This window comes from Merops nubicus, unplaced genomic scaffold (assembly GCF_000691845.1).
Source record: "Merops nubicus isolate BGI_N331 unplaced genomic scaffold, ASM69184v1 scaffold9512, whole genome shotgun sequence".
Taxonomy (NCBI): Eukaryota; Metazoa; Chordata; class Aves; order Coraciiformes; family Meropidae; genus Merops; species Merops nubicus.
Genome location: NW_008591564.1, coordinates 67,106 through 92,548, shown reverse-complemented (window position 1 = coordinate 92,548; position 25,443 = coordinate 67,106). Strand labels below are relative to the sequence as shown.

Here is a 25,443-nt window from a genome sequence, read left to right as displayed (position 1 = left end):
TTATTGTAGCTAAAGTAAACACACACAATGGTGCTCCAGTGTACACCACAGTAGACCCAGGCATTTCCTCCCACTGGGTGAGGAGCCACCCAGCATATAGCTGAGCAGGGATTTCTTCCCATCTTTCACTTCACTTGGCTTCTTGACTGCACTGCCATCTCAGAGAAGCACAAAGCCAGAGGAGAAGTAACACAAGCTTCCATCCCGTCCTTGGCAGCTGTAGCACACCTTACCTCACTGCCAATCAAGAGGGATTGTATATGGCAAGGGAAGTAACGGGTCAAAAGTGGGATAATGATATTTCCATCACTCACAGGTGTATGCATGCTAGATGCCAAGTTCTCTCCCAATGCAGCAGGTTTTTTTAATTCTACTTAGACAATCTGCATTTTAATCAGCACACTACTAACAATATAACATCTTTAAAAATGGCCTCTACATTTCTCTCCTACAAATAAGGGAACATATTGCATTACTATGGTGAAGTCTGTTCCAAAGTCTTTAAATATAGCATGAGCTATCTAAAATCGTGTTTCTGAGAACATATCATCACTGCCATTTTGAAGGGGACAGCCAAGCTATAGTGGTGGCAACACTTATGGTAAGCTAGTCAGTCTCAAGGAATGGGTTTTAATTACTCAAGGAAAATTACAACTTACAATCTATACCTGCTACCTATCCAACACTCCTTTCAATATGAAGCACTTTTTGAGGGCGGACTGCCCTGTTCTGTGTTCTCTTGTGCAACAATAAATAGGCTCCTAGTAATGCAATAACAATTTAAAGTTATTTTGTGCAATGACAAATAGTCTCCTGGTAATGCAATAACAATTTAAAGTACCTGGAATGATAAAATGGAAATTATATTTGAAAGGTATAAAATAGTGAGTAAAACTACAATGGTAAATGACTGCGTGTAATGGGTCATTTTATATCACTTCATAGTACACCTGTGTAAAAAACGTTCAGAACCCAGGTTCCACACCGATTTCTCCAGAAAGATTTATACTGCTATAAAAAGTGGTGTCCCCATTATATGAAACCTGGGTTCAAACCATGCCTCAGCCACACTGGGCCACTGCTGATGAGAAAAATACTAGAGCTAGTGAAGGTCCAAGAAGGGCAACTAAAAGGACTGTAAAAGCACTGGGTAAGTGCAGAACTGATTCACTGCATCCTGCAATTCCAGAACTCAGTGCATTTTGGAAAACATTACTTTAAAACACATTAAATATAAAAAGTAGGTATGTACACAGTAAGTAGAAAACTTGCTTTCCTAGGAGACAGGGAATATAACAAAGTTCAAAAATTAATTAGACAAATTTGTGAACACCAGAACCATATCTCCTTTGCCGACTGTATACCCCAACAAGAAGGATACTACTATCAGTAAGCAGCACAGGGGCCAGATCTTTCCCTCTGATTCTGAATTATACATGGAAGATATGAGGTTGCTAACCACCCAAGGAACAAAAAGGTTGATATGTTCACTTATAGTGTAAGATGCAGTGAAAACAGGAGCAAACCTATCGTGCAACCAGCTGACCAGTCCAACTCCAATTGTATAGCCATGACCATAAAATAGCGCCATTATTACAGGTGTAATCTTCCCTCTGCTCCTGTCTCTGTCCCACCATTGCTAGGAACTCTCCCCAAAATGGATAGTTTGGGGGCCCTTCCAGTAACCAGAAATCCTACACAATGCACTCACTACCTAGATCAAACTCCCCCCTTCACCACAGGCAGAGCCAGCTTTTATGCTGTTAACTTTAGAGGTCAGACACCCAATGTTAATGCTAAGGGAAGGTCACCTGGTGGTGATCTCCTAATTGGTTCCCACCCAAGCCTGGCCAGGCCCTGGGTGAAAACAAATCAGGAAGGTCGCCTGCCTGGTTGTGGACCTCATCCATATGTCAACCCTGATTCAGGGCTGGAGGTTTAGACCCCAGCACTTTAATAGTGGATACTAAAAGGCATCGGTGATGGCATAAACTCTAATGCCCTTAATAAAGCAGCTGTGGATGATGGGAACATACTGAGGGATGTGCTGAAGACATCCAGATTTGTGTACTCACCCTACACTGCATCTCTCCAGCAGCCACTATGAGAGGCAGGACTCTGCCAGACATTTCTTAGCATCTTATGCTCTGACATCACGGGACAGCTCATCTGGAACTAAAGAGGGAGCCTGCACAGACGAAGAGCTCTAGTAACATACAGGGCATAAAAAAACCACCACTGAACTGTGTCAGCAGCAGAATTAAGACTAGAGTATAAACTCAGAAATTAGGACACGCTCCCTGCTGTGAGGTAGCACTACATCTTTCCCTCCAATAACAGACGTACAAAATGCAAATGCTGTGGTTCACAGGTGAGGGCAAAGAGCTGTCTGCCATAAGGGGTCACAGCGCTGGAGGCGGTACGTGGTGCAGTTTGGCACCGAGATACAGGTCTAGCTGTGGGGCAGAGGGGAGAAGAAGCCTGGGAGCAAGTCATATAATACTGGGACTTGACAGATCTTAAGAGTAACAGTCAGAAAGTTCAGGGAAGAATTGCGTAGTTTAGGACGGATGTTCGAAATCAAAGCTTGAGGTGACATGATGTGGGAATTCTACTGGAAGAGAAAAATAAGGAAGAAGGCAGAAAAAAAACACCTCCTGAAGACATTCCTGTTTTTTTGATTTTGCTTTAGGACTGATCTTTTCTCAGTTCCTGCCTACACAAATGTGCTATGAACTTGACAGACTGTCAGCCAAGTATTGTAAAGCAAGCTATCCTGCCACTGATACAGCCGTTACCGTGTTAAGTCCTTGATATGGTGGATGTGAAGCAGCTTCCTAAGTGTTAAGCCTTTGAGTACACCCACTGCTTCTAGAAAACTGAGCACATTCAGTCAGAAGTGAGGGTTTGTTCAGCTGATAAAGTGCTTTCATACCTTCAAACATATTGCATGGTAGCAGTTTAATTAAACGTGCATGCGCACACATGCATCTATCCTTGTATATGTACCCTTATCTGAGGTAATCACCCAAGGTGCTCCACAAAGAAAGCAAATTAGAACCCCAGAGACCTAAATTTCTCTTCATACTCACAGAATATCACCAGCACATTCAGAGGTAGCCCAAGCTTCCTGGTCACCCCTCTCCTCTCCTGCTAGCTTGACTTGGTCTGTGCTTCTAAGGATGAGGCGCTGCTAAAGTCTGCAATCTTTTGCTAAGAGTATGGATGACTTTCCTAATTGATGCCAACTGTCAGATTTGCTTTGGTTATGTGATTGTCTTTCCAACAGGCATGGAGAAGTCATAACAGACTTGCAATTACTGGTCATAAATTATAAGTTTCATTTGCCAGCATGATAAGAAAGCCAGTTATTCCTTTGATGAACAAACCTGCTGAAAATCTATCTCATGGCAGAGATGTACAAAAATGCAGTTCTGGGCAATTTAATTTTAGTTTTTCAAAGACATGCTTGCAGCTAAGCCATAGTATGACAGTGAGAACTGATAAGGCTGTTCCAGACAGCAGGAGGTGGAGATGAGTAAACTCCTCTGCCAACTGCCAGATTGCACGTCTGACACATTGTAGATGTAAATCCAAGAACCTCAATGGGGAGACTATGCTGAATCACACCCAGTGGGGATGTGCCTATTTTTTCAGGGCAAGAGGTAGTAAGAAGAGAGGAAAAACAAATTCCTTGATATAAAGTGCAATAATTTTACGCTAGCCAAGAACGTCCCTTGGTTTTTCTCTGAGGCAGCCCAGAGTGCCATGGTTGCCTGTTTGCCCAGGCACATGACTTTTTTCATCATCCCCCCCAATCAAAGCTATGAAAGTCAAAATTGTTATGTGACAACATACATCTTTGCTGGAGAGCAACATTATAAATACAAAAGGAAAGGGAAGTCTTTATATCACTTTTCTGTGGAACATGATAGTGTTTAGAACCCAAAGACAAGGATTCGTTTTTGTGTTGCCAACTGAGATATTCTAATCATGATTAGGAGATTCCTTGTTCTCAGAAAACAAACAAACAGACAAACAAAAAACAAAATGAGAGGACGCTCAGAAATTAATTAGATTCCTTGCAAAAAGGGAGACTTCTATAGCTCTGTCAAGATCAGATATACTTCTGGCAGGTGCCCTTCCATCAAGTATTCTCTGCTGGACTCAGTCCAGAGGTATTAATGAGAGGTGATATTCAGCAGGCTGGGTTTCCTGCTGGCCTATGAACACAGCATTGTCAGCAATACATGTGCACTGTATACTCACTTCTGAAGGCAGATCTGAAGTGTGGTTCATTAACTGTAATTACACATTATGGTACCCTGGCAACACAGAAAGGACATAGGGCTTCAGGCATTCAAAACCGTAGACCAAATCCAGAAACAAAACTCTTTTGATTTTTGTTCTGATACTCTGTCCCCAAATCAGACTCCCTCCAAAAACTTCTGGGCCTAAACCATGCAGGTGAGAACCTTCTGCAGTGAGTGAAGCAAAACACCCTAGGGTTATTCATACTTGTAGCTCATCTTCAAGTTTAGAAATGAAAATTCTTCAAACCTTAGAACTCTTCCAGACACCTACAGTGTTCAGTACCTCTGGCTCTCTGGGCTCTTAGAAGAGCAGCAATTCACCTCCAAATGAATATCAATTAATAGAGCTATTTAAGGCTTTGGGGAAAAAAAATGCCTATCTTTTAAAAACACTTAATAGGTAAGAACAAATTGGTGCCCATATCTTGTCATTTCGAGAACTCAAATGATTTATTTTTTAACACATTCTGCATATCGCCAAATTATCACATTAGGCTATTGAGAAAGTTTAGGATGAAAACTGAAAGCACAATTAAAAAGCATACAAAAGGAAGTAAAAAGAAGCAAAAAAAATATGGTGTCTTCCCCATGCACAACACAGCATTGTAACTTTTTTTTCTGATTTATCAGCTGGAGCTGTATTAAAGAATTATGAGTTGTGCAGTTCTTTTGTGGTCAACTGTCAGGGCCACGGTGGCTCTTCAGCAGCTGCAAGGGTGCAAGCTGAGCTGCTGGACACCATCCCTGTATCCTCTACCTTGAGGAGTCAGAGTCACAATTTTGGTCCTGAATAAGTGGACAAGCTGCCTATCAGGAATCATCTTAGTCTGCTAGTTGGTAGATAGTTTTAGCCCAGGAGCAGGATAGTTTATATGCTCTCAGGTTACACAAGATTATCACTACTTTTTATTTTATAAAGGAGAAATGGGTTTGAATCCTTAAGAAGTGTTCTTTATATAGGCATACATACAAGAGGTATCTCAACATTCTCTCATACTGCACCTTTCTGTGTACACATAACCACGTACCTCACAGTAATGTGTAGAAGTAAACACATGCAGACCTGCTCTAATATTGTGGCATTCATCATTGAAGAAATATTTCAGAAATAATCACTGTAAATATATCTTTTCAACATATGGAAGCAAGTGTATATTTTTAACATGTGAAGTGTGGTGTGGGATACAGATGCTAACAACACTGGAAGTGTTTTTAAGACATTACTTCCCCCTGTTTACGAGCAGTTAAGCCTGGATTTTCTTTTCCCTTTGTGCTCTACCCTGGATGCTGATATTAGCATTTCATTATTTAAAAAATGATTAACCATACAAGCAGTTCTTGGCTGATAAAATCTGATGATAAAAAAGACAAGTTTTAAAAATAAATTTTAAGGCATCTGATTACTGGATCCATAAACATTCAGTGTTATAGTGACTTTGCTGGAATCAGACAAGTTTTTGATACATCTCATTAAGCAATGTATTTTAACACAATAGGAACTCCCATTGCAAGCTCCCCTTAAGGCTTTCCGTGATATTTCTTCTAACCTACTAACAAATTTAAGAGTTTCTAACAATCAAAGAGTCACTAGGACCATACAGACGAGTAACCAGATGGGACTGTGAAGACATTGAGAAGCCTGCCTTTAATGTCATTCTTCTCTCTAGATAAGCAAATGTAAAATCCTGACCTCAGCAGTCAAGTGGAAGGCAGCCATTCTGAGTAGCCACTAGAAATTTAGTATCAGAGAAAGACACAATCAGACCCTCTGCTTTCATGTTGGTGTTACAGTAAGTCAGGGGGAAAAAAACCCAACATTATTCCTTCTATCATAAAGGTAAAATTAGTTTCTCCCCAGAAACTGTCTGCCAAGTACCTTCAACATCATATTCAGGGCTGTGGGACTCAGAAGAGGGTTCTCTTCACCAGAAACATCATAAGAGTCTAGAGTAATCTGGATGCTTTCTATCTTTAATATACAGTTAAAAAATATAAACAAATAAATACATCAGTTTACCAACAGCTAAATACAGATTTTGAGGTTTCTAAGTAAGCACTTTCCAGGGTAGAAGTTTTCAGAGCCTTTGTCTGCATGAACTTACAGAGTGGAAACTCCCCTGCAGAGCTCTGACCCTCTTGCATCAGACAGGCATGGCACAGTGGTATCTAAGAACATTATGGTGGATTAACCCTGGCTGGACACCAGGTGTCCACGGAAGCTGCTCTATCACTCCCCCTCCTCAGCTGGACAGGGAGAGAAAACATAACAAAAAGCTCCTGGGTTGAGATAAAGAGAGAACACTCACTAATCAATGTAATGGACAAACCAGAAACAACTTGGGGAAAAATTAATTTATGCATTACCATTCAAATTAGAGTAGGGCAATGAAAAAATAAAACCAGGGAGGATATGTACTCCCTGGACAACCTCCATGGGCTGCAAAGGGACAGCCTACCTCACCACGGTAATCATCATGGGCTGTATGGGAATTTCTGTTCAGGTGCTTGTAGCACCTCTGCCCCCTCCTTCTTTGCTGACCTTGGTGTCTGCAGAGTTGTTTCTCTGAGTGTATTATCATTCCTCCCTCCAGCTGAAGCTGCTGCTTTGTTTGTTTTTGGTTTTGTTTTGTTTAGTTTTTGGCTTGTTTTGTTTCATTTTTATTTTTTTCTCCCTTCTTAAATCTGTTATCACAGAGGTGTTAACACCATCGCCGATGGGCTCAGCCTTGGCCAGCAGCAAGTCCATCTTGGAGCCTGGTGGCATTGGATCTCCCTGACATCAAGGAAGCTTCTAGCAGCTTCCCACAAAAGCCACCCTTTGTAGCTCCCATGCTACCAAAACCTTGCCACATGAACTCAATACAAAGGTAAAAGACTTTTCACTCTATTCTGTATTGCTACTATTTGTTTTGGTTGATGACACATTATGGCTTGCATCTGTTATATAATCAATAAGCGTTAACGAGGAAAAATTTGGGATTGTAGCACTTACTTGGGGTGTTCAGGAGACGTGACTTTTTGCAGTGGTAGGCTGCCTCCTGTTCACAGTACTCTGCACTGTTTATCATGGCTTCAAGCTGCTCCATACTGCTGTTGTAGTTAAAGGACATAGTGTATGGCTTCTTCAAATCAGCATCTTGCACTTTGGTTAGACCTGTGTTATTGTGCTGCACTGCAGTCCAGATCTTATCCTCTGTTAAATGAGAAAGGATTGAATGGGAAGTTAACAGCAAAAAACTTTCAACAAGCAGGGAACAAAAACCCAATTGAAATCTAACCCTTTACTGCATTAGAGAGAGCATAGTCAGGACCCTGGGCTCTGAAATGGTCCTCTGCGATGAAGATCTGTTACAGGTCAGCGTAGCCCTCAGAGTTGTTTCTCCCCGAACCAGCTCAAGCAAATACTGCAGAGACTGCTGAGTGAGAGAACATGTACAAGCTTCCTGGGAACCACAGGAGATTTTGGGTATCTTCTATTGCTGGGTATCTGAAGAAAATAAGATTCCTTTCAGCTGGCTTTGGCCCTGAGAGAAAAGGTGTAATACTGCTCATGGGGGTAATGCATCTTTTGCTAACATAGCTGTAGCTGAGAGCACAGCCCATGCTCTTACAACAAGAAATGGCAGCAGAGAACTGTGGCTGATGAGCTTGCACAAATTCACCACAAACTCTTCCCAGTAAGCTAGAACATCTTACCGACCAGCTGCAAGTCAGATCACTCATTTTACTCAGTTCTTAGATTTTTCTACATATATGTGGAATGATGCCCTGCTTGGATGATGGTAAAAATATGACAAAAATATGACTTGGCTTCTGTGGGTAATTGTAGATGTTGATGCTGTTCCATGCTGGAGAGCCCATTCTCATCTCCTTCATTGTGTTTACTGCCAGAGCAAGGGATTTTGTAGGAAACAGAAAGCAGAATCTAGGCTTAGGCACAACCTCCACTGTAACAACTCAGCTCATGACCAGCACTGGGGTTGGCATGTTCAGGAGAATATCACAGTTAGAAGCAATTAGCTTAGCAGGGAGGCTGTTTCCCAGCTGCTTCTGGTGAGATAGCAAAAGCAAGATAACAAGGGTAGTCTGAATAGCCAATTTGCCAAGCTGACCCAGAATAAAAAGTGTACTCCTTAATGAGGATTCACAGGACTGAGGCTTACATGCGCTCCACGATGTTACTAAAAGTTACAACCAGTAAACTTCTAACAAAGACCCTGCTTGCCTAGAGAGGATACAAAATACTGACAAGACGAAAAATTAAGACAGCAAATTTTGAAATCTTCCTCTTGACAAATGATTAATCTCACTTGCAGTAATCTATGGATAGTTAGAGTGGAAGAGGCAAAATGTAGACAAGAGATTTCTATTTTGTTATTTATGCCTCAACAGTGAATCTCTGGATAACACTGAACCCGATCTTTTCTAAACCAGCCTTTGAAACTATGCATTTAAGCATTGAGATGATTTTACCAGATTACCTGGTGTGAGTTCCTGCAGAACATAAACTTCCCAGTTACTCCCAAATACACTGGCATGACCAGCCCAGCAGCTTTGTGGCCACTGCAATGCATTGCAGCTGAAGTATTTTTCATTGAACTACAAATATCCCACAGATTACTTCAACAGAACTCTAATAGATGTATAAAAATACTAAATGGGCTATTTGTGCAAAGACACTCAGATTATTTAATGGATTGCCATTATGGAGGCATTTAGATGACAGGCAAGTAACAACAACCATCTGGAGACTATTTAAAGAGGTCTGTTCCAAGACCTGGCTGCAAGTTACAGGGAAATTACTCTCACAGTAATGCATGGCATTAACTGTAAGGACAATTTATGCCCAGCAAAACATACATTCACTCACAACACTCTCATCATTTCTGTGATGGTGGATAAAGTGTTTGTTCATAGATCTGTAATTGTGTGATTCTTGAGTTCAGGATTTTGCCTAAGAATCCTTTGAGTTGGAGCTCAAAGAAACACTGCTACAATGTGATAAACAAAAGCTAGATTAAAATCACAAGAAATATTACAAATTTATTGCTTGTAAAACATGCCCCAGTGGTTGTTATCACAGCCAACACTGTAGCATAATACCCTGCACAGTCCTGCACATATATTGTTTCCAGCACAATATAATTCAAAGACTTCATAACACATATCATGCACAACTGAAAGCAGTGATTCTTATCAGCCAGAGTGTCTCTGTTTTTTCTTTTTTTTCTTTCTCTTAAGGACTAACATGAAGAGAGTGCATTTTTCAGAAGCAGTTGAGGGTGAGCTAACTTTCCTCTCACTGAAGCTGATAGAAGTTTCACCCTTGCTTTCACCAAAAAGTCTACTAAAAAAAGAAACATCAAGTTGTTGACATTATAAGCACGACGTAAAACCACAAGATGATGGAGCAAACTGTTTGCTGAAATTCCAGATGAACAGTCATAAATTCCTCCCCATTAAGACTTATAATTTTGAGAAATGGCAACAAAACCAATGCTCACACTAGTGGCTACAGTGCTGCTCAGGAACTTCAGCAGCCTAACACTAGAGTTTCAGAGTCATCAACACTACTGGGCTTTCCAGGCTATGTGCTTGTATACCAGGAAAAGTGCTATGCGGGTACCTGAAAAACCAGAAGCATCAAGATCTAGTAATTTAGAGGCAAAGAAGGATTACTAGGAAGAACTTAGTAAACGTAGCAGTAAAAAAAAACAAACAACAACTACAACAACAACAAAAAAAAAAACAAACAAAAAAACAAAAACAAAAACAAAACAAAAACAAACAAACAAACAAACAAAAAAAACACAAAAAAAATACAAAAAAAACCCCAAGTGTTGGAAATGTAATTAATAGACATGTAATGAGGTTGAACAAGACACCAGCAAACATACTGTAAGCGACAAGCACTCATTAATAAGTGTGTTGATCATACACTTTCTCGGATAATTGTTGTCCATATTGATGGACCATATGACTTTTCCTTCTTTCTCTTCTTTGCCTCTGTGATTGTTCATTAATTTTCAGTGGTTGCTATTGAGCTGCACTCAGCTGTCCATCTGAGATCTGAAATTTGGCATTCAAGAACTGCTTTTTTCCACTTTTCTCCAGGATCTTTCAGAAATAAGAAGATAACTGCAGTCTTTTCCATCCTCTGGCTTGTGAAGGGAAGCAAAAAACAATTCATGTTTCTTTATGTACTCAAAGTAATCATGTCCCAGAGTTATAAAAAAAAAAAAAAAAAAGCTAACAGCAGAAGGGAAGAATTAGAGTTATATTTCAGGCATTTTCTAGTCTACACATGTCTGTTCTGTTATTTTTATTACTTTTACAAATCTGATCTGTGCTTTTCTGGTCACTTCAAAGATTCCCTCTGTGCTCTGTCTTTGAAGTAAAGGTAACCATCAGTATAGCTTCTCAAAAAATATGTAAGCTTGGCTCAGTGATCTAGTGAAAAGAAAGTCACAGCCACCAGGAAGCATACCTCCTGGATGGCAAAAGCTACTGCCATTCAAAAGTTTGTTTCTTTTCCCTATGCACAGTTGCTGTAGAAAGAGCACAAAGAAGCACATCCTCTGCCACCTTTTTTATATTTAACATAAAAAAAAAAAAAAAAAAAAAACAAAAACAAAAACACAAACCCTATGCAACAGGCTTTAAAAACATGAGAGTCTGAAAGGAATTCTTCAGATTAGAAGGGTGGCCCAACACACCAATGATGCAAGACAAAAGAACCAGTGACAGCAGTGTTAGGGGAGGAAGAGACATATTCAGCTGCCTCAGCCATGCTTCGCTCCACTTCCCAGGGAAAGAATAAGTACTTCCATTTCAGAAAAAGGGACATGAGGTGTAGAGGGACTAGGCAACACACTCAAAGTCGCACACCACCTGCAATAAGAAGGGTTTACATTTGGGTCACAGGAAAAACAAAACAAAAAAGAAACCACCACAGAAAGTTCCCTCTTTCAGATAGGACACCCTTTTGTTTACAGGCAGCAAATGAGTTTAAAAAATATTTAAAATTTAGTTTAAATGTAAAATTTAGTTTACATTGGACAGAGCAGGAGAGCCCACACTGCTCCCTCCTGCATCTCAGCTCCTGAGGGAGGAGTAACTAAGAGGTGCAGGGAAGTAAATTCTTGAATCATTCCAAGACGACAGCAAGACCACGGTCACCTGCTTCCACAGATCATACCAAAATGCCTTTGTTCTGAAGATCCTCACCATCAAGGTCAAGTCTTGGGCTTTATTCAAGCACCATTTTCTCTACTTTAAACCTGGCAGCATTTAGAAATAACACACTATTTTCTCAAATTCACGTGTACAAGTTTAGCCAGGGCTGCTCCCTGAACACAGCTGCCTGGCTCAGAATGAGGTAGAGGGATCATACGCTTACAGATCGATCAGCGTGTACTCTGAAACCTGCTGACAATCTGGGACCTTGCATTTCAGGCATGCTTCAATCTGGACATGCACACAGATCACTAGAGCTAGAAAGCAGTGCAACAGCTGTCTGCAGCAGCTCCATGACTTGCATGTGCCTTTGCATACCTCTGTGTGGATTGCGCCTATGGCTTTTGAAAGTGTCAATTGTTCCTGTTTCACAACAGGAGGATGTTTTTGTTGTGGTTGCTGGGGGTCTTGGGGGGTTTTGCTTGTTAGTTTAATATTGATTCTGTTTTGTTTTCATTATATTAGGTACTGACACTGTAACAGATTCAAAATAAGCTTATTACCACTATCTCCTTATAGTCATTTCCATACCTGGAAACAGTTCATGTAGGCAAATAAGGCCTTTTTTTTTCCTTTATTTCAACAAAGAGGTTATCATTATTTTTTTACATCTGTCCATACTATAGGGTTGGGGTTTTTTTATGTTTATTTAATTTAATGAGTGCTCCCTGCACTTATGAATTTGTAATGAGAATGAAAAAAGCTATTTTCCAGGCAAAGGTCACTGTTTATTTTTGCCATGTATTATTCCATTTTATTATTTTATTACTTTCTCAGCTTGGTAAAATTTCAAACCACACACAAGCTGGAAGTCATTGAAAACCCAGCAGGAGAGTGCAGTCACATCTTCTACTGTATAACCTGGAATAGTTAAATGTAGCCTTGAAAAACAGATTTCCTAAATGCTTGTCAAATTGTTCCATAATTCAAAGGTGACAGTGCTTTAATTTCAGGGTAATGCTACAGCTTTATGAATTCACAGTTTTATTTAATGGTCCAATTTACTAGGATATTGTGCTGCCTGTATTTAGTCTTGAGAGATGTTTTTTACAGCATGGACTGCAATGTATTCAGCACATTTTAGACCCTCTGTTTAGCCTCACTCATAGTTCTATCATGTTTCTGGAAGCCTCCAAGTTGCTTTTGATAGCACACAAATTAAATTGTGGGAAATTAGAGCAGCTGGAAAACTGGCTTTCAGTGAGTTCTGTATTGTCTAATTCTCATTTTTATTCTTCAACTTGAAATATCTCTGTGGAGCACATTTCACCCATACAAACTGCATCACTCCTTTATGATTTAGGAGGTTTGTCACAAAACAAGATTATTCAGACTGATTAAATTGCCAACAAGCCAAACATACGGTAAATGCTACGTGAGAGAGAGAAAAATTGCTCTGAGAGCTCATATGATGCATTTGTTTTGTAGTGCTCTACATTGAATGCCAAATATTGTCCTGAAAGCTGTCCCTATAACTAACTACAGGTGTAGCCACACAAAAGACAGGCTCTCCTCCTTGAGCACTCTTGTTTTAAGCTGCAGTGGCACTTTTACCCAGCTGCTCTAACATACACCCCCAAAGAATAGGAAAAGACAATTTCTTATTGTAAGCAACTTTACTTCGCTAGTCTCCTATGAAACCCACCCATATACACTTTTTTTTCCTATGTACTGTTTTTTGGTTGGGTTTTTTTTTTTTTTTTTTTTCCTGCTGTCTGACCCAGCAATATATTTTTGCAGCTTGTTTTGTGCTCATCAGCCTCCTCCTATTTTCTGATTCAGTCACTTTCAGACACTGCTGAAGCACCACAACACATTTCCATGGAAACAATTCAGGAGGGGGTTCCCACTCCCCAGTACTGCATGTAGTACACTTTCTGATGGTACTGGCAGACTGCACCTGCTAGTGTGCATTCCTTAGGGATGCTCATGCCTGGAACCATTCCCCAACTGTAAATCCTTCCTGGCAGTCAGCAACAAGCACAAGGAAAGCATCACAACCTCAGCTCCAGAGACACGCTGTCCCAGCCCTGGCAGGGAGGGAAGAGCTGGGTTCCCAATTCTTTTAAACCCCGGGCATGAAGTTTGCTCCCTCTAAGCCCACAGGTTGAAGGTGTCTCTGTCAGCTGAGACATCTCCACTACGATGCCTTGCACTCTTATCCCTCATGTTGTGCTGAATCCCAGAGAGGGCAAGCTATTATCCTGCCAGCCTACTGCTTGATGTTCCTACATTTCCATATTTCCTCTAATACTGGGTATCCACAAGAAGCAGTGAGAAATACTCCTCTCCAGAAATTGAAGGGGCAGTTGCTTAACAATTTTCTAGTGCAAAGGGGACACTTCTCCACTGCGCTCACACTTCTTGCACTTGTGACAATACTGCAGTCCTCTCTGACTCAGCCTCTTTCATCTAAGGGCAGTTTTGAGAGATTCCACATAATCACTTTGGTGTTTTTTGCACCTTGTGATGGCTCAGATGTCTGCATGAGCCTGGCAGACAAGAAGTGGAGACCACAGGACACCTGGCATTTTGATGCTACACCAAGAGGCTGGGCAGGACATCTGTAGGTTTCCAACACGGCAATAGACACCCATATCTGGAGCAAATGGATCCACTCCTTGTAATTGAAACAGCAGGAGTGACTTTTAGAGAGCCACAGCTTACCTCTAACTTCTGAGCACTGCAAATGTGGCAGTGATTAAGTTGCAGTAACCTTTAGTTAAAAGGTAAAGGCTAGAGGAAAATATCTACTGTTACATTCTGTGCTAAAACTTCCCTGGGGGCCTGCTGCAAGTGTGACAGTGAAGATGGCCTGCAGAAATTCTGCTGTGATATAAACATAACAATTTCACTGAAAAAAGAAAAGCAGCTGTTGACGGCACAATGCCTTTGACACAACATAAGCACTAAAGGTTTTTCATGTTATGAAGTTCTGGCATACTTAATGAAAATTCAAAACAAAAGTGTATAAATTGCCAGAACTACAGTGTGTCAAAAGACCTGTAATGTTTGAGGGGATAAACTGTAAATCTTTAATAGCTGTCTTTAACATAAACTGTAGTAAATAATTTGTAAAGAATTCCCATTCATTTTCTCTAGTGATAAAGTCAATCAAAATTAGAGACAATAAGGTGCATTTAAAAAAAAAAAAAAAAAAAAAAAAAAAGAACAGACCAAAAAAGGCACTCCAAAAACTTCCTCAGTAAGGTCAAAGCTGTAAAATCTTATCTAGCTCATTCTGAGCATCTCAGGGAGTTTCACCATTTAATTTCTTGTTCCACAGTTACATAGTTGCAGGTAATAAAACTAGAATTAAGGGCATGACCTCCTCCTCCTCCTCCTTCTCCTCTCTGTTACTGTCTCAGCCTAACCAGTGGCAGTCCCTCTTTCTACATGACAGTCAGCCAAGTCCACAGGAAATATAACTTCTGGTGACTTCTGTATCAGTGTAATTGCTATACAAAGTAAAAGGAGAGATGGTTCCTTATGGAAAATGGATTAATAAATTACATAACCAGATGACCAGATTCTTGTGTGGACTAGCAGTAAGACCTGGCATGAGGATTCATCTTTCTCTAAGCTGCACCTCTTGGTATAAAAGGGGAAGAAAAAAAAAAAAAAAAAAAAAAAAAAAAAAAAAAAAAAAGAGACAAACTATTTAAGGACCGGACACATATCAGGCTAAGATAAAATTAACCATTGATCTAGCCATGGCAATTTCTAAGCATTATTGATTTGATAGCCCAGGGTCTGCATACAGTAAAACAACACCAGTAAAGAAGCACAGTGACAGAATGAGTCAAGTGTACTTTAAGAAAATCTTTCATATATCAAGGGTAAAATTTACTCTGGAGAAGCTGAGGAAAGGTCATTACAAATACTTTCCATAAAGGGAAGCAAAACGAATACATGGATGTGAATTACATGCCTACAGACCTTGCACTGGAGATTATGATTATTAGCATTTAAGCAGTACTCCAGACAGATCAATAAATTTCTGAGCAACAAGAGAAAAAGAACAAACCTCACAATGATAGAAAGACTGCCAGACCAGAGGTTCATAGGGTCCATTAGCCATTTTCTGTATTGATTGTTATCAATCACTTCAGTGGAAAGTGAAGATTAATTCAACTGGGCTAATTATCAAACAATTAGCCTACAGGGAAAATTTCTTTCCAGCGCTGGTGGTTGTTCATTAACCCAGAGCATGACAGGACACATTCTCTGTGTGCTTTATGCAGAAAAAAAAAGTGTGGGTTTAGAGCACCACAGATGGTGGAAGAACACTGATAAAACTAGCAGAGCTAGTTCACATTCCCACGCAGATGGAAACTAGCTATATTCCCATGGTGCTGAATGCAATCATCCCAAATTAATAATCCCTGTATGGACCCACACAAATCCTCATAGTGTCTCTTGTAGCATCCAGACATAGTTTGGGCACATATGCTGGGTTCACTTCCCTCATGCACACATATATTTGGTGTGGATTCCTCGTTGTTTCTTGGAATGGATGAACTTTCCTGTGAAAGTGACTTTGCATTGTGCATAATGGGTATATAAAGTGAAGAAAACATTATGTTAATAAGGTGTTATTTTTTTTTTTTAATCTAGTTTTGAGTTTGTTGTCTTTCAATGTCATTGAACAGGCTCTTTATTCCTATTGTCAGAAAATGCAAATAAACTTTGCTTCTGTCAATGAGGTCCATTCATTTTGGGTCTTCCCAATATAAATAGCCCTGGATTATTTACTTTTAACCTCTCTCTGTGAAGATACATTTCTATGTCTTTAATTAGGTACCTTACTGTTCCTGATAACATCTTACTTCAAAAACAATATTTTGCTTTTACTAGAAATAGAGAGCCTTCAAGACAAGATTCTTCTAAAGTGCTTCACACACTCTTCCTTTTCTAGACCAATTTAAATAATAACATGTCATCTACAATTTTTGTCACCTTGCTTTTTCAGCTGCTTCTCCAAACAATGAATAAATAAATCTATTCACTCTGGCATCAGTAGATATTCTGTGACATTCTACTGTTAAATTTCTTGCCATGTTGAAAATTTACTTTATATTTTTAAATATTTGCTTCCTCTTTCTTTTCTCCCTGCAAAATTTCCCTTTCCTTATTTCTTTCTGCCTCTTTGTCTTTGTATGATTGTCCAATTCCTTTGCAACACACACAACTGCAATTTTCTGTTTCTTTTTTTTTCTTTTTTTTTTTCTCCAGAATTTTTAATGAGCAGTGGGCTGCAGAGAAATCTCTGGGACCATAGACACAATAAATTAACTTGTAATGTTGATACTTCCCATATCCACATCACACATTGGATGCCTGTGGCCAGACATCAGTATTTGAGAAAGCTGCTGTTAATCTGCCCTGGCTAATAACTGGCTACAAACACGATATTTATCTTTTCAATTAAACAGGTAAAAATCAGAAAGAATTTTAAACAAATGTAAATGAATGTTAAGGAACAACACTGCTCTCTAAATGCAATGAGGCTGCTCATTTCAGATTATCTGATTCTGTCTTCAACTTCATCCTTCACAGACTCAAGGCACTGCAATTCTCAGAAGTCATTAGCTCACTGCACCTCTACTTTTAAAAGCACTAAATGAGTAATTTCCCCAGATTTTCCATTCTATCTCCAAATTCTTCAACCTGAACACATTTTGGGCATAAAGAGGTTACTGCTTCTCAAACTGTATAAAAATAAGAACTGCTAGCCTGAGTCAAAGCAAAGCTTCATTTAGTCTAGGAGCCCACCTTTGCCTTCAATGGTGAACAGACACCCAGGAAAACAAGGGCAGGCAAAAGTTTGCTCTGAAATTCATTCCCATTTCCCAGTGATCTGTGCTTTAAAGCTGCCTGAGCAGAGAGCCACAACTAAACCTCTACATTTATTTGCACCTTCTGAATCTATCACACAAGACTGGGGATTTTTCCAGCTTGTGGTATTTTTTTTTTCCCCTCTCTTCATACACCGGTATTATTGACGTCCTGCAGTAGTAAGTTTCATGATGAATTATTCATTGCATTAGGAAAAAGAAAATACTCCTCCAAACTTTGCTATCTAATAATCCAACTGTCCCTACATGATGGCAAAAATCCAACTGTATTTGCTTTCTGTACGCCACACATGATCTCCGTGCTTTCCTGTGACAGTTCCTTCCACCATCTTTTCCATTTGTTTAGTCTTCTCATACGTGGAAGTCATTCACACGTCTAACCATCTACGTTTATCCATTCCCAGGAGGTATTGTATGGATTTACATCACTGAACAATTAAGCTGACTTTTTTGTCTCTATTCCTTGTATGTTGCTAATATAACAGGATTTCACTTTTTTACTTCCTCTTCCTACTTTCAGAAAGGTATGCAGAAACATTATCTGAAAACAATAACAAATTCAAAATCCATCCCTGTGTATATAAAGTTATTTTTTCCATACTTTGCATTTAATCTATTACTGTAAACAATTTTTTATAAGTATAACGATAAAGTAGGTTCCCAGAGAGACAATAATCTCCAGTGATTAAGGCATCCAAAACTTATTTAGATGACACAGAAGCATAACCCAACTGCACCTTAAATTCTCTGGACAACTGTAAAATAGTAATTTCTTTCAGTGTCTCAGACCTCTGTTATACAATAGACGTAATAAAGATGCCTATGACAAATGACCTTCCCCCACCTCAAATGAGACATGTAGGGGAAAAGAAATACAAATAAGAAAACGTTTTCCAGGCTAGGAGGTTCTATCAGTTTTCCCTATCTCCACTTTTCTCATAACCAAAATAAAATAAGAATGTCAGCAAGTTCATTACAGATAGAAAATTAGGTACATGCCTCCTAGATTTCTGCCAGATGAAATTTATTTGAGGAAAGAAGATGCTTTCTGCAAGGAGTTTGTCAAAAATCCTACTTCTTCAGCAAAGATAAAAAGCACTGACAATGTTTTGATCACACATATTTATATGATAAATAATAAAAATAAGCACATTTCCCATAATAGAGATCAAGGAAGGATATTCAGACAGAAAGGTGAAACTGTTTCAGTTCTTAGGAGATTCAACAACAGTGGAGACACATATTAAATATTTGTTACACTTGAATAAAAAACACACTTAATAATTAACTGGTGTGCATTTAATTAACATAATGATTGCCCAATTAAATCAAAATGAAAATTTAATTTGAGACTTTTTAAGTACAAGGAGATTAAGGATAAAATATTAATGTCCTGAGTCTTTAGTTTTCAAGATTGAGTGTGGAGGTGATATGTAGCAAAGTAGCTCAACCAGAATTAGCAATTTAGATGGGTAATAAAATATTCTTTCATCCACACCTGGCCACAGGAAGAAAAAAAAAAAAAAAAAGAGCCAAGCAGGAGATAGTCTGGGAAATTTCCTCTCCATTTCAAAAATAAAAAGCATAAAGGATGCTCTGCCATCTATCCCGACCCATAGCACAGGCTGTGTAATCTTTTTTCATATCCTTGCCTGACAGTCCTACATGCAAAATAGGACCCTTTTAAGGGGAGAATTTGCCAGACGGGATTATTCATTTGAAATACTTCTTTATTTTAAAACAACAGAATTATAACATTGAAAAGTCTCAACCAAGAGGTCACCTTGCTAGGTTCTTGCTCCATTACCTGCCTCTTTGGTGTCCTTCCTCCTAAGAGTATCATGCCTTCTCCATACAGGTCACAGAATCAGAGAACGGAATCACTATGGCTTGAAAAGACCTCAAGGATCATTAAGTCCAAACTTCCTCCCAACATTTTACTATCCACTAGACCATAGCCTCAAGTGCAACACCTACTCATTTTCTGAACCCCTCCAGGGATGATGACTCCACCACCTTCCTGGGCAGCCCATTCCAGTGCCTAACCACTCTCTCAGTAAAGAAATTCTTCCTAATATCCAATCAAAACCTTCCCTGGTGCAACTTGAGGCCATTACCTCTCATCCTATCATCAGTAATTTGGGAGAAGTGACCAACACCAGCCCCAGTACCACCTCCTTTTAGGTAGTTGTAGAGAGCAATAAGGTCACGTCTCAGTCTCCTCTAGACTAAACAACCCCATACTCATGACGAGCAAGGTTTCTTTTTTCTGTGACACCAAAGGCAGTACACTCATGTGAAGGGAGATATTCCTGCTTAAGTCAGACTGGAAGGGTTTACAGCTAGCTCAGAGCAAGGAGTTTAATAGTAATTCCCAGTTCTAGTGTTCACATAAAGCAGAGAAACCATTCAGTTACCAAAAAAAAAAAAAAAAAAAGAATTCTAAGTTTCTGTATTTTCAGTAAAAAACATAAACATCACCTTAAAAGTTATAATATGAAAAATACATCAGCAGCATCAGCAGTACCCTTTATAAGATGTAAATATTATTAGCAACAGTACAAGGTGAGTCCTTCAAGCTTAGTTTATAAAAAAACTTTTACTTGGATCCTATTAATGGGAAAACTTCCGAGTTGAACCTCAGTTAATACTAGTTCTCTGCTTTTTCCTCAGTAAAGAGAGACCTGTGATTGTGAGGTCTTCTTAGTAGTACAGACATATCAATCATACTGGAGATAAAATAAAGCAATTATGACAAAATTAGGCTATTACCTGTTATATTGCAAAAAACACGGAGTGGTCCAAGTGGTCCACTTCCATCAGAATCAATGTAGAAGAAACCTGATGTCTTCCCTTGATGTCGGTAAGCCTCACAAGATTGTTCATAGATAGCTTTAAAAGACAGAGAGTGATTGTATTACAAACAAGAAGAAAACAGACACATAACATTTTACACATGAGCACTGCTTTAATTATTGTCATTACATAACCTGTTGGTCCACTGCTGATTAGCGTGTAAAAGATTTTACTGCATTTGGACCTAGGTCCATGCTCAAAATTAGGCTACTTCCTTGAATTTAATACATGCTGGCTTTAAAGATAAGGGTATTTGCCTTATTTTATATTAAAGCATGTGAATGTTTAAGTAAATGGATATGAACTTTCAAATGCGCCACTATCTAGTTATGGAGGGATAGACATATACATCCATGTAGTGATACTTCAAAGACACACGTGCATACACACATATATACATGATTTACTACCTAGGCATGCACTCAAGTCTTGTCAACACAGATGACAAATATTTTTGCCAGTCCTCAGCTTCTTCATAGAATATTGTTATCAGGTATCTACAGCCCCCTACCACTGTCTACTACCCAACTGGAAACAAACCACTGTCCTCTAGCAGAAAAGCTCAAGCTCAGATATGGGGGATGTCTTTATGCTTCAGACCTGTTTTCTTACAACCAACTCTTTCTCTCTGCTTTATCAATATTCTTCTTTTGGAGGATTAGTGCCCATGAAAATCCAAGAGGTTAATAAAGCAAGCATAGAAGGTAACCAAGAGAAAAAACAAGAGGAAGAACTCCCACAAGCCAGTACAATTCCTTGTATTTGAGGCGTGTTTTCAGACAAGATATCACAATTGTCACTTCACAAGGATGAAAGAGAAAATTTCCTGAGTCAGGCAGTTAAGATGTATCAGAAAGTCACACGTGTGATCTCAGATCTTGAACAACAGTAACCTTAAAACCTATTGCAGGAAGATTGATTTTGGTTTTTCCGCCTGCTTAAACACTTACCTGATTATACTGACAAGTTTATTCTCCATAACAGCTTATGATTATTCAACTAGTTGTCAACAAATACAATAAAAAAAAACACAGATTGACTCAGCAGATAGATCAAGATTTCCTTTTATCTCCCTGTAAGGTGGAGTTATTGGAAGACACAGTAATGCAAATGCATGCAAATAAAATTACCCCTAGGCTTTATGTAAGATTTTCAGTGCTACCAGTACCAGAACACACAGAAATATATTTGGATATCATCTTTGGCTGCTGTGAGGGCAAAACTATCTTTTCCTTAGTACTTAATTATAAGAGCACACTTAGCTACTGTTCACACATTCATACATCGTCATACAGCAAACACAGGACTTATACAGACTGGGAGATACTCAGGGGAGCTTGTGAATAACACATCTGTTAGTCACTGCAAACCTTTTTTCCAAGTCCCCTCAACTTTTCAGGCAGCAGAGCAGTACAGTTAAACTTCACACGGCACAGTCTCTGCTGTGTTGAGGTTGTAAATACAGCTGCAAAGTGCCTGGTTCTTTTAATCTGGAAGGAACTAAAGGAGATTTGCAGATCAAGAGCAGGGAGACCCCTTCCTCGTCACTTCCGAAACGCGGTCTTAGCCTCTCCTGTAGAGGGCAGCAATTGCGCTGCCTCAGCAGGAACAGCTCTTCATTCCTGTGCACACGTGGACTCACACCCCTCCTTTCCCCTTATTCCCTAAAAGTATTTTCTCTAATGAAACAAATTTCAGGAAAGCTTAAACGGCCAGCATGAAGTAGCCTTACATGACTATTGTTCTGAAGAATGCTATATGATAGTTCATCACTCAGATTGCAATGAAATTTGTACATTTCTTCTGCCAGTAAAATAGAACCACAGCTCTAAGGACTCTGATTGCAAACTGATGATGAATTAAGTCGATTCTTCACCAGTCAGTCGTTTGTACAACTGACTGAAGTACATTTTTCTATTGTACTTTTCTTTCCTGACCGACCATGGTAGAAGGCAATTTCACCAAGTGCTAAATAGGCACATTACCCTACCTAGAGTTAAAAAGCTGCTTAAGGTACTCGGCACCTGGTGAAACAGTCCTTTAATTAGTGTCTATCCTATAATAAATAGAATTAAGAAAGCTTCTTCCTGACAGTCATTAGCCTGATGTAGAAAGCACCATAGGTGTCCAGAAGATCTCTAAATTCCCCCTCTGACTGTTGGCCAAGAGTATGTAATAAATGCAAATAAAATAAAATCCCCAAACCAGAACCTATTCTTCCACTATTCACAACCTAAGGGGCTGGCAGAATCTCTGAGTCTCCAAAGTGCTGACAAAAGCAACTGGGATATGGAGGGTCAGGAAAGAGACCGTAACAGGCGATTAAGTGAGCAACCAAGGAATCATGGTTTGATCAATTTGCAAAGTTCTCAAAGTGCAGTTCACTTAGTGAATTTGCTGTCATCATCATTACAAAACACTTCATCTTGTCTCATTAGGGAATATGGCAATTGTTTCCTTTGAATTGTTTGCTGAGTATTTTTAAAACAAAGGATAGTGTAAGGGGCAGAGACATAAAACTGGTATGTTGTCAGTGAACTGGCACAGCTAGAAACTCCTTCTTCATCACAAAGTTTTTTTCTTATTAAGTGTTTTGCCTCTTCTTCACTGTTGTTTTGGCTGGAGCCCAAATATACTTTTTTAAATTAATAAGGAAAGATATGAAGATTCAGCTGTTAATAATGTGGTCAGATGCGATCAGAGATGATCTACTCACCTCTAGATGGCCCCTTTGTCACTGCAGCTTTGGAAAGGTAAAAAGGCTGTATAGAGCTAGATATCAGGATGCGGTGTCCAACTGGTATAAATCTGACAGGATATACAATATTCAGTGAACCTACAGTTATGTCTGCCAGAATAAAATCCATCCTGGTATGTGTTCCTTTTGGTTATATGAGAATTTCAGCAGTAAATACTAGGGAGTAGCAGAAGTGGGAAAAGGCTATAAGCCTTGAGCTCTAGCACATAAAACATATTCTAATGACTTAGAGAAAATCTGATTTGGTGGACAGCTTATTTCATTGTTGCATGCAAGTTTCACATTTGTATCTTAAGCATTTGGTACTGTATATTATAGACTGGGTAGGATGTTGCTTTTAGTTCTCTCTTTTTTTTTTTTTTTTCTTTTTCTACTTTATGCTGTAGAATGCATTAAGGAGAAAATTATATTTTTTTTTCAGTCAATGGCAGATGCCCCTACAGACATTTCAAGTGCACCATCCATTCCAAGTTCTGCTCAATGACTTTGCAGGCTGAGCTGATTGCTTTTTCAGAACAAAGTAATGGAATTTCATTTGCTGAAAAAGGACCTGTTACTCCAGTAACAACAAGTTAAAGCTGTCTTTATTCTTCAATGAAAGAGAAGATCTCTTTGTAATCATTCTTCTCTGTATGGAATCAGAAATACCATTCAAAAGTAAAAACCAGATGAACAGTCAGCTGTGAGCATTAAGACCCCAGGTCCTAAACTTTGAAAACTGCTTTTATATTTACGTTCCGTTTTGAGCCAGACTCCTCTGTTGTAGATGAAGATATCATTGTTTTAGGAATAGTGCAAAACATTACTGTAGTTGTCATTAAAGTGTCACTACTCATTTATACAGACTCACTTTTGGAAAGTAAGCAACAAGGGTAATTATGGAACTCTTTACAAATGTATACATTTTAGTGCCAAACAACATTTGCAATAATTACACTTTTTTAATAAAGGAGAGTTATTAATCAGTTCATTCAGAGCAGGACCCATCAACAATTTTTAACTTTATTTTTAAATTTAAAAAAAATACCAAAAAATAGTGATCTTACTCCTTTTTGTGAAGCACTTTAATTGTCCTTACCCTTTCTTTCCTTCAAGTTTGTTTTCAGCTTTTAAAGTGTTCACCAAAATGGGACAAAACTGACATAAATAAAGTTCTTTATAGACTGCTTATACAAAGCTTGTTTTCTCATTAAAATGCTCAGTCAAATACTTTTTGAAAATATAATTTCAAAAATGAAACTTCTAAGTTGTCTTTTGTCTCAAAGAAACAAGATCAGTTTTCTTTCTCTAGCCCTCCCACTTCCTTGGGACTAACTTACACTTATACCAGCCACTGAAGATAAAATTATAGTTTCCAGCAACATTTGTTTCACTGTGTCAGAACCCCTGAAAATGACAATTTATGTCATTTTCACAGCCCCTGCTATTTTTCCTCAGGCTGTCTAGCAAAGGAGCAGCACTGCCATGCAGCAATAGCACTGCAGCTCCTACCACCAAGTTCTCTCAGGTAGTCAGGATGAAGCTGTTTGCTTCATGGAGTTGGAATATGTTACTGTTTGATGGAAAGAGGTGTCAGCAGCACACATGAACCCACGCTACACCCCCCTGCAAATATGGCTTGGACTGCACAGTCGGGTATGGCAGATAAATGTATTAGGGTAAACTACAGCACAAGGTAAAAACCAAAACTGCCATGAGCTGGACTCCAAGGTCCCAGATTTAGTAAGGGAAACTGGGCATCAGAAACATTTGGCATTTTTGCAGTGCTCTTTAAGGAATTTTTTTTTTGTAAAGGCTACTGCTGTGTTTCACAAAGAAATTCAAAAATCCTCCCAAAGCTAGCTACTGAAACTGGTGTAGCCTGAGAGCCCCATTCCTCATACCAAGAGCAGCTTCCCTAAGTACTCATGCGCTCTTGCCTACCTGCTAGGATGAGCTGTGCTGATGGTGTTCAGGCATGCACAACACTAACACAGTTCAAGGTATCTGTCTCCCAACCCCTCATAATCCTCTGTGAAACACATATACCAAGTTTCTCTATCAGGTATCTCTTTCAGCTTTAAGTATCTCAAACTGAACTAGCCTTTCAGATCAACAACTCATCCCATCAGAGCATTCATTTTGAAGACTGCTTTACTCACTGATCATAATGGCTATCTTTTCCTTTACTTCTCACTTCCCATCATCCCAGGTGGTTAAGAAATGGTTCATCAAACTTTGATCAGCATTTATAAACCAAACATTTTATCCCCAGTCAGTTTGACATCATCTAATTCTACATGTTATCTTACATCTCCTGGAATATAAAGATTCATAAGGTCAAAAATCAAAAAATAAAAATTATGGAAAGATACACATCCCATATTTTTTCAAGCCACCACACACACCAACCCAGCCCCCAACCCTGACCCCTCCCCCGCCG

The 25,443-nt window shown here is 39.1% G+C and overlaps 1 protein-coding gene across 1 annotated transcript in view; it reads right to left on the bottom strand.

Annotated features, from left to right (window-relative positions):
- The window catches only part of LOC103782538 (contactin-associated protein-like 5), a 160,282-nt gene that overhangs the window by 77,544 nt on the left and 57,295 nt on the right, over positions 1–25,443 (bottom strand). Inside the window, exons 9-10 of the mRNA XM_008950307.1 lie at positions 20,180–20,299; positions 7,306–7,506 (exon numbers count right to left, since the gene is read on the bottom strand). Of these exons, the coding sequence (XP_008948555.1) occupies positions 7,306–7,506; positions 20,180–20,299 (321 nt within the window). The remainder of the gene's footprint in view (positions 1–7,305; positions 7,507–20,179; positions 20,300–25,443) is intronic.